General features: G+C 38.9%; 1 protein-coding gene across 1 annotated transcript in view; it reads right to left on the bottom strand.

The window, feature by feature from the left end:
• LIMA1 (LIM domain and actin binding 1) overlaps positions 1-13,019 on the bottom strand; it is an 86,553-nt gene that overhangs the window by 24,413 nt on the left and 49,121 nt on the right. Inside the window, exon 4 of the mRNA XM_060111924.1 lies at positions 8,980-9,444. Within this exon, the coding sequence (XP_059967907.1) occupies positions 8,980-9,444 (465 nt within the window). The remainder of the gene's footprint in view (positions 1-8,979; positions 9,445-13,019) is intronic.

Here is a 13,019-nt window from a genome sequence, read left to right as displayed (position 1 = left end):
TAGGTACGTGGGCTTCAGTAGTTGTGGCACGTGGGCTCAGTAGTTATGGCTCACGGGCTCTAGAGCTCAGGCTCAGTAGGTGTGGCGCTCGGACTTAGTTGCTCCACGGCACGTGGGATCTTCCCGGACCAGGGCTCGAACCAGTGTCTTCTGCATTGGCAGGTGGATTCCTAACCACTGCACTATCAGGGAAGTCTTATTTCTTATTTTTTAAATAGAAAAGTGGAAGGTACAGATTTATTTAATAAAAAAAAATGATTCCCGTAAATTACTACATTTGTATCTCTCAAATTTAGGGTAGATCTCTAATGAAAGTTCCAAATTCTAATTTTACGACTAGAAAAGTAACTCAAGAAAGCCACTTAGTAAGTATCAGAGGATGTTCCCAGACATAAAACACAGACAGTATGTCATGTTTATTCAGCTTACAATGAGAGCCTTCAAGCAGATCCTATCATTGAAATCTCAGTTTATTTCCAGATAACTTAACGTGGAAAAGATGTCTGAAATCCAGTATGACAGGAGACAAGAGTAAAACATTTAACTCCTTTTTGAATTCAACATTAATAAATAATTATTAAACCTTTAAGTTCAATGGACTAATCAACCAACAATAAAGTTTAAGACAGTGAACTATCCCTTTTTCAAGTCCTCCCCACCCCCCCGCCCCCCAGCCCTCTCTCTCTCCTTGGAGATAGAAAATATGCCACTTCAGAAATCAGAGCCAAGGATTTGGTTTGCTTGTACCCTACCAAAAAAAATACAGTTTCTAGCAAATTCAATATACATTTAATGTACTGCATCTCCAGTCATCTTTGCTATTTACATTATTGGTTGAATCTATTTACAAAAAAAAAAAAAACTAAAAGAAGCTGTAGCAACTCTAACCTTGCCACATCATACTCAGGTCAGCTGCACCAACATCAGTCACATCCACATGACTCCTATGATGCAACACATTCTTGCTCTGGGAACAGCCTACCACTTGGAAATGAAGATCATCAGCCAAAGTGAAAAGATAAGTTTGGCAGAATACCCTCCATCCACATTTTTCTGTTTTTAAAACATTTCTCATTTGCAGATAGTTAAAGGAAATTCCAAAGATTTATTCCAAACGCTGCTGCACTGTAAAATGATCATTATAAAAACTAAAATTTTCAGGGCTCAAAAAGGGAGAAAGCCTGGAAATACACTTTAAAAAAAAAAAAAAAAAACCAAAAGGGAATGGGTTCTGCAGTCTTAACACTGGAGCAATATTTCAAATATTTACATTCTGTCAAAGGTAAAGTTCAAGCATAATTCCAAGAGTATGTGTTACATGTTGCAACCTGCTAGGAGTTTAGTTTTCTGTTTGTGCTTGAAGTTCCTACACTGGTGTTATTGAGAGCAAGATCATTTAGAACCAGAACACATGCCCTGCAAGGTTCTTTGGTTTTAGATGCATAAAATTTCCCATCTTTGCTAGCTTTTTATTTAAATCTTTGGGTTAAATAAAGAGCCATTCCCCCCCGCCCCAAAATTCAGGAGGGTTCAATACTCTGAATTATTTTCTTTCATCTATTAAAAAAGTGAATCTGCAAAGTCATTTGGTCTTAGAGAAAAATAGAAAAACGTCTCTGGAAATCAAAGCTATACTGACACTGGTTCTGAGGAGGAATACAGCTCGGAGATTAGATGGCTTTTAATGAGCTCCCAGGTGAAGCACTATGCATTTCTTTTAATATCTTTCCACCTCCAAACCACTCAAATATAAAGAATGACAAGATCCTTGTATACCTGAAATGAACACAATATTGTAAAGCAACTATACTTCAAAAGAAAAAAAAAACACACCAAAACCTCAAGGTCTCAAATTCATTAACTATTAATTTTTGATCCTCATTTTACAAGTGGTAATCTGAGGTTCAGGAAGAAGGTGGGGTTTCCTCCAATATTTCTCAAGGAAAGTAAAGGAGCACAAAAAGAAAAGAAAAAAAAAAAAAAAAAAAACACCAGGAATTCTGATACTGAAATACTCTTCTGTAACACATTTTTATTACATTTCAATCTTTTCTATTCAGATGCCTGAGGCAGACTTAATCATCATAATCTGTTAAGAGAGAAAAGATAAGACACTTTAAGACTTTCTGGAATTTCCTAAGGCTTGGCCTCACCCCACCCCACAAGTCCTCCTTCCTGTCAGCTGACTGCAGCAACTCTCATTAGTGTGACTACCCCTTAAATATTTTCATTGAATCCATAAACCAAATGCATCAACATTTACCGGTAAGAAAATAATAGTCTGGGGCTTTTAGCCAGTAGTCTGTAGGAATTTCTTTTCTCTGAAAAGTTTTCTTTAAGAAATAAAGTAAGTTAGGTCCCAAATGTCAAGTAAAAAGCAGGATTTCCTGTCCTGTGTACCCCTATTTTCAGGAAAAATTCTCTTTAAAAGTTGATTCTCAACACTTTAATTTACTGAGAGCCACTTCCTTCAACCATTCAACTTTGACCTTCCTTCAGACTCTCTCATCCCTCCAAAGTCAAGTGTGGAGGAAGGATGGCTTTTAGGGAAAAATGGGACTTTGCTCAACTATGCATAGAGATCATATTGTGTGGATAAAATCTGGCCTTAATTTCTCAAAATACTGAAAGAGAAACATTTCCTTCTCCAGGGACCCTTGCAGAAAAAATACAGCTCATTTAAGTACAAAATACACACAGAAGGAGCACTTATCTCCAGGCAGGGGGATTTCTCTCTCTCTCTCTCTACATATATATGAGTATATATATATATGTGTGTGTGTGTGTGTGTGTGTGTATATATATACACACACACACACACACACACACACATATATGTATAAATATGTATACATATATATGTATAAATATATATAAATATTTATATATATGTGTGTGTGTATATATATAGATAGATAGATAGATAGATAGATTTTTTTTTTTTTTTGGTTGCACTGTGTGGCTTGCGGGATCTCAGTTCCCCAACCAGACTGAACCTGCGCATGGCAGTGAAAACCCTGAATCCTAACCACTAGACCACCAGGGAACTCCCATATTTTGTATTTCTAAGTGTTCTATAAAAATTATGTATTACTCTTACAATTAGGAAGAAAAGAAAGGAAGGAGAGGTAATACTTCATATTTTTAAATTAATATAAATAGATAAGAATGATAAAACCAAATGCTGATGAGGAACTGCTGGGGAATTAAATATGTCCTTAGATTGTGCTAGTAGTGTTATAGAATTATGTCTTTTGACCACAGTAACATCATTCAGTAATATAGCCCCCCCATAACTAAAAATAAAATGTTTCTGCCAAGATGCTTAGAGCTTTTTTTTATTAGGCTGGAAGAGAATCTAATTACTGGGGAATGATTAAAAAGTATAATGAAGTAACATATTGCCATAAAAGGATAACTACGTGAACTAGGAAGACACAAAGGAAGGTCTATATAAAAAAGACCAAACCAAAGATAAACCACACAAAACAGTGAGCACACAGTACCTAAAACCATGTAAAATCTAGTTATGCAACGATAAGGATATCATTGTGCACAATTGGTAAAGGTTACTCTTTTTTTTTTTTTGCTGTACGCGGGCCTCTCACCGTTGTGGCCTCTCGCATTGCGGAGCACAGGCTCCAGACGCGCAGGCTCAGCGGCCATGGCTCACGGGCCCAGCCGCTCCGCGGCATGTGGGATCTTCCCGGACCGGGGCACGAAACAACGTTCCCTGCATCGGCAGACGGACTCTCAACCACTGCGCCAACAGGGAAGCCCACGGTTACTCTTTTTTCCAGGTTTACTTGGCTTTTTCTGATTTACTGTGTTTTGTGTGTGTGTGTGTGTGCGCGTGTGTGTGTGCTTGTTCAGATGACTAATTTATATAAGAAAAACAAACCTCCCAAACTCACAAGCTTCTAACTCAAGAGTTTTAGTACAAATCTCTTGCATTCCAGTGTACTTCTCTTCATTGCCCTGATGTTTTTTACTCAGTAAAAAGACTATAAAACGTAGGAAGAGGACAGATAGAAAGCTTAAGTCTTTGAGAAGACAGCTGTTAATATGTTTTAATTCTTTCCTGGTTTCCTTAGATTTCAAAAATATGTAAGGCCAGATGTTTTTATCTAATAAATAGCTATTATAATATCCATGAAGATAGTGTTTATGGTAGAAGGGGTGCTACACAATTTCAGTTCTTGTTCTGATATTAATTAGCCACATGACATCAGGCATATCAGTTAATTTCTCTGACGTCAGCTGTTTCCATCTGTAAAATAGGGATTTTAATATCCTGCGAACAATGAGTTGAATTAAATAACCTTTTACAATCACTTATAGTTCTAGGATTTATGTCAACGATCTCGATAGGGATTTCTCACTCATTGTAACTCGTTAATGAATTAGAAGGCTAAAGGAAATGACTAATAAATTCATCTGGATACACACCTATGTTGTTTAATCCAGGAGTGAGTCCAGTAGCAGAAAGAAAAGGTGATTTTGTGGGGCAAATGATGTCCTTCTGGCCCCTACAAACTGTAATGTAGCCAACTAATGCTTAGAGAATATTCTGGTCTCCTGATATTACTTTTCAACATATTTTATTTTAATGGAACCGGATAGAAACCAGTAAGTAGTTAACTGCCATGAAAATAAGCAGAAAAGAGATGACTTGTCTCTAACTGACATATCAAAGACAGCCACTTAGGGCAACAAACAGAAAGATCAGGATTCCCTGACTGGCATCTTTATACCTGGATCCATTATCGTCTTACCACAAAAGACCAAAGGTTTACTCAGAGTTACTAACTAAGGTAAATAAAACTTAATTTATACGAGTAGGAGGTTTTTACAAGAAATGTACCGCTACAGAGAGGTCAAAATAACACTAAGAACTTAAGCGTTCATCGACAGATGAATGGATAAAAAAGATGTGGTGTATATATATATATTGGTTTAATCCTGACCCAAGCAAAAGACAATACTTTAAGTAGGTTATGAAGGTAGAAATACACCTTCCAAATATTTGGTCTTTATTCTCCTTTCCAAGGATTTGTGTGAACCAAATAAGTTAGGAAACAACAGAAAGAATTGAGACTTAAGGAGCCTGTCCCTACATTGTTTGGTGATTTGAATAACTGCATCAAGGCCTTTGAAGATTATGGATTCAAATGTCAACATGATGATAACTGAATATTGGTTATAACTGCTTGATCAGCTTTCTCATAAAAGAATGCCCAGAATAGTTACTCTGGCTACCTAAAACCCAGATCAACATATACATGGAGCTAGGGATGCTAAGCCACACTCAATGTATGTCACTGGGGGTTGGGAGGGGGGCTTCTTTTTCCTCATAACTTATAGGTTACATTAATCCATCCACTGCTCATTTGCTCATAGGAATTAGAAGTATCATGTTCAACTACAACATCTGACCAGAATAACCTATCTATTCACCAAAGGTAGAGGATAAGTAAGGAACAGCCTTTAATCAGTTCTCATTATTTATAAGTTATCTGAGTTCTAAGCATCTTTTCTCCTTTTTATTAAATAAACACCAAGAGCCCAGTCATTGTGCTGACCACTGGGGAGATAAAAGCATCATTACTTTGAAAGAATTATAGACTGGGGAGTGTATAAATTCATACATGACTATTAAAGAAAGCATGATATAAGTGGCCAAAGAGAAGTAAAAAGAAAATGCTACAGGAGGGTCAGGAGGGTGAAGGTAATTTCATCTGGGAAAAAACTGAGGTAAGGTCTCACAGTCTTCATAGACCTTGAGGAGTAAGGTTTCAAGAGGTAGAAATTAGGGGAAAGATATGACTAATTTACAATGAGGAGTAATCCAGGGTTTGAGTATAAGATTAGCTACGAGACTGGAAAGGTAGGTTGAGCTCAGACTGTAGAAGACCCAAATATTAAATATGGATTAATTCTGAGACATCCAAAGTTTCTGATCAAGGGAATAACATAATTTACAACTATGTTTAGAAAAATAAATAGCAACAGTGTGGAGGATGGAAGGGAAGAAAAAAATGAGAGGCTAATAGGAAAGGTTGCAGCAATACCACAAGGCAAGATGTAATAAGGCTAAACCATAGAAGTAGATGTGGGACCTCTTGGAGAGAATGGCCCATACTTGAGAGGTGTGTAGACTTATGTAGATGGCTTAGTAAGTGACTGACCGAGAAGAGGTAGGCACAAAGAAGAACTGATCCCAAGCTTTACAGGCCAGGAGATGTGGTGAATGGTGATGCACTAAGGGACACCAGGGGTAAAGCAGGTTTTGGTTGGAAAGATAATGGATTCTTTTTTAGCCTTCTTGAATTTGAGTGCTTAAGGGATATTCATAAAGAGATGTGTGATCTGGCAGGCAACCACAAAATTGGGGCTGAAGCTTGGGTTAAGAATTCAAGATTAGAATCTAGCTTTGGGTTCCGTCTCTTAGAGTCCTGGAAAGAGATGAGACTACACAGGGAGGGAGAAAAAAACAGGACTGCAGAGAAGAGATCAGGAAGAAAAGTGGACAAGAACAGAAACCATCTCAGACAAAAGGGAGCAAGAGAGACTAAGAAAAGTAGAACTCAAGCCAATTAACTTGGCCTCCGGTAAATAACTCTGATAAAAAGATTTAGGAGATAAAAAGATTTAGATCATGCATTTCCATTATCTATGTGCTCTCTGACCCTGCTCAGCTAGTTAGTTGAGACTTAGTCCAGTTCTTTAAAATTCTATTATGGAGACAAAGATTCACATGATTTGTACCTAATATATGCCTTGGTCTCACAGAAGTACTACATTGTTAGCTCTGAGGGAATCATTCTTACTTGTATACTCTTGCTCCGAAAAGGACTGCTAGTCTCTCTACCATATTTCTCAGAGCTTCCTTCCAAAGATCCAATTAGGTAACTTCCTGAATAAAGCCTTATCCATATTAAAGCTGAAATTATGATAACAATAACCATAACCTAGTTTCAAACTGATTAGTTATTCATTAAACTAAGGTAGACAAAACTTTTTTTAAAAAACAGTTTTACTGAAATACTAGACAAACATTTTTAAAGTAATCTAGACTGTTTCCAACATGGGTAATGATGCTTATTTAGAAGCAGCTATAAAACCAAGGACAGTTGTGTTTTACATTCCCTAAGCAGTCCATTAAATGACAAATGACTATTTAATCAGGAAGTTTAAAAAGCACCTCCACCCAAAAAAAAAAAAAAGCCCAGGTCAATCTTAGAACCCCTCCATCTTCCTAGACCGTTAGCAATCAGGCTGAGTGCCAGTCTGATCTGGTAGGATCTTTCTTTATATGAGAATTTTTTTCTCTGCTTTGACCAGCCACAAAGAGACAGGCTTGTTCTGACCCATCTTTCACTAGACATTTGTGAGAAAAAAGTCTCTCACCAGATCCTTACACATAATCAGCATTTTGTTTGCTGCAGTCCCAATCATTTCCTACCTTGGGCCAGTTTTGACATGTACCAGCCTTTTTGCACTGAATCTACATTGTGTGTGCTGCCATGACATCAGCCATCCTGCCCCTAACAGGGTCTGAGAGGAGGAGACTTACAATGGTGCTTTGACTCACAACAAAGCCCCTTCCTCTCTATTTAGGATTTTTGACATTTTTTCCTTCCATTTAAAATTCTTCTTGCCATTTAAATTTTTTTAAGTTTTTTTTTTTTTTTTTTTTTTATTAAGAACATAAAGGGGAAAGAGGGAGTTGGCAGGCCTAGAGGACTCAAAATTGAGAGGGATGAGAGTTTAAGAAAAGTCATAAATTGCTTTGTGGTTACATCTCTTGCCAACTGGTTTCAGTGTTAAAACAGAGTAAAAACTCATGCAGAGAAAAGGGTTCTAGCTTTGCAAATCTTTAAAAATTCTTTCTATTGATACATCCTCAAACAGATGATCGCTGAACACTAAAGAACTTTTCCAGGTAGAAAAGCAACAGGCACCGCAAGATACAATATGAGATGGCTACATCACACCAAACATAACTGAGGATTCTAGGATACGTTATCTAATTTTTACCTCAGAAGAAATGCTTCATACCATTACTTCACAAATGTAGAAATTTGGGCCAATACTTAGCTGAAAAAATCTGCTTTCCCATCTAAACGGAATCTAGAGTAAATGAGGGCTTTGCTCCCCATCAGATCTGTTTATTTCATTATAATGACTGTTGTAACAAACCAACCCCATGTACAAAGCCAGATATGCAGGAAAGTATGAGAAAACTGGAAAAATTTACCAGCTCTGCGGCCCCTGGATTGTGTTATAAGTCACCAGCATATGTAACTCATTTTCTAGTTAAGTAATTCCCTCTGGGGACCTGGTCTGCACTCCACATGAAGGATCAAGTTTCATTAGCAGTTGTAGGAAAATGCAACCCTCTGCATTTGCAAGTCAAAACTCCTGAAGGCTACGGCTAGTCTGGCTATCTTCATTGATTTTTCCTGGGATAGGATTTTAGCTGATAGAAAACATTTGTTGGAAGGCACAGATGAGGAAGTTGAGAAGAGAAAGGATTCAGCTAGCAAGGAGACAACTAAGCCTCAGTCTTATAAACTCTGGCCTTAACACTCAGCCTGCAGCTGTGTCCAGGCAGAGAGAGATTCAGCAGTAATTCCACCCCCCTAAAGCTACAAATGACAAAAGGCACAGGAAGACAAATTAAAAGGGCAAGCATACAAAAACACATAACCCAATCAGCATCAAACTCTTCATTTCTCGATATTGACCTGAATCCCAGCGTGCACTTGATTTCATGTGAAATTGGGTCACACTCACAAATCTTAGCATCTCTGTAAATAATTCATTTGAGACTTTTTATTAACTACTCGTCTAACTTGAATCAAAAGACATACTGACCACATACTCGCCATTACACAAACCGTCTAGACTAGAAAAACAGCTTTGTTTAGCTACTTGAATTGGCTTTTTCAAGTTTTAAACCCACCCAATCCTTACCTTGGTTTGAGTTGGTTCACCTTTCTCAAACATCATCTTAAGCCTGTTCAGCGGAACATTGTATTTCTCTATTTTGTTTGCAGCTTCTGCATTTTCACTTATTTCGGGTTTTCCTACTTCATGCCTGGATTCTCCCAGACAATTTTCCATTTTTTTACTTTCTGCTGAGTGGTCTTTAAGATGCTCACTGTCCTCGATGCGGGGGTACGTATACTGAATAAGAGCTTCAGGAGGCGATTTGATTCTAGGTCTGGGGTGGACTCGTTCCTCTTGGTCAGCCTCGACCCCAGAGGCAGAGCTGTTTGCCACTTCAGCGGGAGGAGGGTCGCCTCTATGCCTGACCTCGGTGCTGCTGTTTCGCACGGAGTCTGGGAGAGAGTCTGCTCCCAGCACTGGGTTCTCCCACTTCTTCTTTAACACGGTCAGGTTCCCCCTTCTAAAGTGCTGGGAGAGATTTTCAGTGTTCTAGAAGAACAAAAAGTGAATGCCAGTTATAACTTGCCTGCTGAAACATTCAAACATGCTGTTCTTTGTAAAATGAAAGTTAAAACTCCAAGCTGCTCCTGGTCCACTGTCGTTTCAGACAGCTGTGAACAGTTACAGCCCTGCCACATGGAGAAAGCATCCACCGCAAGAGAGGGAGAGGGGAAGAGAGAAAAAGTCAGGAGCTAAAGCAGGAAGTGATAAAACAGGATAGCCTTATAAGGACAAAATGAGAAGAAAGGAGAGCTCAGATCTAATGATAGTTACATTGGAGACAAGGGATTTTTATCCAGAGATTAATGGGGAGAACAGAAAGAAAAAGCAAAATACCAGTTACTTTAAACCCTGTAAATACGCACTAATAAAAGTTCATCATTACGTGCCACAAAATTACATCCTGGCTGGGTTTTTTTCTTCTAAATGAGACAAAGATGCAGTATAGCTTAAACTACACAATACCACTAATTGTGGACAGTAGCATCAAGAATTGAAACTCTTTGTGGAAATTTAAAGACTTTTACATGTATATATCATCATATCCGACATAATTTACATGAACAGTCAAATTTTATTTTTACATAAGAACCTAATCCTTTTTGCCCCCTGTACTTCTCTACATGTTTGTCCATGTATAAATCCTCAGTTTTCAGAAAATTCACTATTTTCCAGATCCTTTGGTTGAAAAATACCCAGGCTTCATATGAAACACTACTACCACCCCTTTCTCGTGATGGAAGGACACACATTTACACATCTAAGACAGTTCTCTTTCGCGTGGGTCAAACTGGAATTAATTTGTACATATAAGACAGATTGAAAACAACCTGGAAAGTGTCAATGTAGTTCCACAATAATAGAGGAGACATGCTGGGTGAAGTAAAATTCAATGTCCCGGGCTCTGAAAAGCACTCCAAATAAATTAAGCAGCAGCACCTTCCCAACAAAGCACAAACTCCAGTACCTTCTTGCCCTCCATTCCTGTAGTCTGTGGCTCACCGGTCTTTCAACTAAGAAAGGACAAACCACCTAGGACTGAAAGACTCTGGGGTATTAAACAGGATTAGCAGCTATATTGGGAATTAAGTCTCTCACCCTATTACTCTTCTGAATACACTCTGAGAGCCACTTCATCAAGTAGCACCAAGGCATGGAAAAAAGAAAGTTACAGAAGAACAACTGCTTGATATTTGTGTTTAAGTCTTAGCTGACAAGATGCTTCATTGGGGGAAGCATGTATGGACCAGAAATTTAAGCAGCAAGAAAAGTTTTCTTGTTGGAAAAGAGAAAATTAAAAAGCTGGTGCTACCTTAACTGCCAGAAGCACTCTTGGCTCTGTGCACCCTCCTGAGACACAATGGATGAGTCATCTGGGTCTCCAACTTCACCTGCTCTGCCCTGCCTAAACAGGAGCCCTGAGAATCAAAGTGGCATTTTGCCTTGGTAACTGGACACTACTTTTCTCAGAGACATATCATGTGATAGAAGTATATTATATTGACATGCAAAGATGCTCATAAGATACTTTTGAGTGAATAAAGCTAATTATAAGACATCATGGGGGACTTCCCTGGTGGCGCAGTGGTTAAGAATCCACCTGCCAATGCAGGAGACACGGGTTCAATCCCTGGTCCTGGAAGATCCCACACGCGGTGGAGCAACTAAGCCCATGCACCACAACTACTGAGCCTGCATGCTGTAACTACTGAAGCCAGCACTCCTAGAGCCTGTGCTCCGCAACAAGAGAAGCCACCACAACGAGAAGCCCGCGCACCGCAAAGAAGAGTAGCTCCCACTCGCCGCAACCAGAAAAAACCCACACGCAGCAACGAAGACCCAACGCAGCCAAAAATTAAAACAAATAATAATAAAATTTAAAATAAACTGAAAAGAAAAGAAAAAAAAAAACACAGCACGGGGAATTCCCTGGCAGTCCAGTGTTAGGACTTGGAGCTTTCACTGCTGTGGGCCTGGGCCTGGATTCAATCCCTGGTCGGGGAACTAAGATGCCGCAAGTCGCGGCTGAATATTAAAAAAAAAAAAGACAGGATGATCCCATTTTATAATACACATATATGTTTCTAAATATAAACATAGAAAAGTAGTCCGGAAGAAAAGACATCAGGAATGTTAACAGGTTGCCGCGGGCACTTGTATTTTCTTCTTCTTTTTCTTTTTAGGATAAATGTGCTTTCATTGTGTAATAAAAATGAATACAAAAATAAAATTATGCATCATCTTCCTATCACAAGAAAAAGGTTCTATGGAACATCAAATAATTTTGATGTTACTTGTAAACAGCTTGAAAGCTGTCATCTCTACTTGACTTGTGATGACCTGGAAGAGAGGGATTTGTGTGATGGAGTACCAGCAATGTCCCAAACAAGGACCTGGGTGGAGGACATCCCTTAGGGGGGCATCTTAACAGAGGCATGAATGTGCTCTTTTATTAAAAGGAGTTCTTAAGGATACAAGTTCAAAAGTGCTGGGGTGGGGACAAGTAGGGGAGGGGTAGTGCTGTACGGTCTGACAGCATTAAAGGCCCCAGAACTTGCCATCACTCCTGGCAGCACCACCCAGGTCATGCCAGCTTTCCAGGCCTTTAGAGCTTGAGGCAAGCAAAGATGGGGCAGAAGCAGCAGCTACAGTCTTTCTGGGGAAGAAAGAGAAGGAAGAAGGCACAGAACAAAAGCTAGAGCTGAAAGCAGACCGGGCAACACAATGAAAAGAGTACTGGACTGAGATAGCCTGGGTTATCATTGGACAGTGGATTATGGGCCACTTACATTTCCTTCTACATTTTCTTCTCTTTCTTTATCTGTATTTTCTTTTTAATTAATTTTTAATTGAAGTATAGTTGATTCACAATATTGTGCTAGTTTCAGGTGTACAGCAAAGTGATTCAGTGATTTTTTTTCAGATTATATTCCATTATAGGTTATTACAAGACACTGAATGTAATTCCCTGTGTTATACAGGAAATCCCTGTTGCTTATCTATTTTATGTATCGTATCTGTATTTCCTACAATGAACATGCATTACTTATATAATCCAGCTCCATCCAGCCAAATAACCCTGGGCAAGTTTCTTAATTTCTGGAAACTTCCATACAGGGCTACTGTGGAGAATAAATGAGATTATATTAAAGCACATAATGTAGTATTTGACCAGTAGCGGTGACTGTTATTAAATGAGTGGCCCTCCCCACTCCCCAGCCATACCTCACAACGGTGATCAACTGCAGTAGCCAGTCATCTCTCAAATCCTGAACTTGGGTTACAGTCACTTACTGTTCTTTCTACTCTCTCTACAGTGTCTACTGTTTCAGAGTAGGGCTGGGGTGGGGGGTGGGGGCTACAAAATAAGGTGAAATTTTAGTCGATGTCATTTGTGTCAGGGTTTTAACTTTTTCCCAAGTATTTTCCTAGAATAAGGAGGTCAAGGAGGGTACAAGTTTTCAAGGGCCCCATTGGTTGCTGGACTACCACATCCTCCTTTCTCAGGGTGACATCCAGCACGCTGCTCATCCTATCCAGCAAGGCTGAGAATCTCTGCAGAC

Source organism: Mesoplodon densirostris, chromosome 11 (genome assembly GCF_025265405.1).
Source record: "Mesoplodon densirostris isolate mMesDen1 chromosome 11, mMesDen1 primary haplotype, whole genome shotgun sequence".
Lineage (NCBI taxonomy): Eukaryota > Metazoa > Chordata > Mammalia > Artiodactyla > Ziphiidae > Mesoplodon > Mesoplodon densirostris.
Note: the sequence above shows the minus strand (reverse complement) of the source record. Positions and strands in the feature narration are given on the sequence as shown.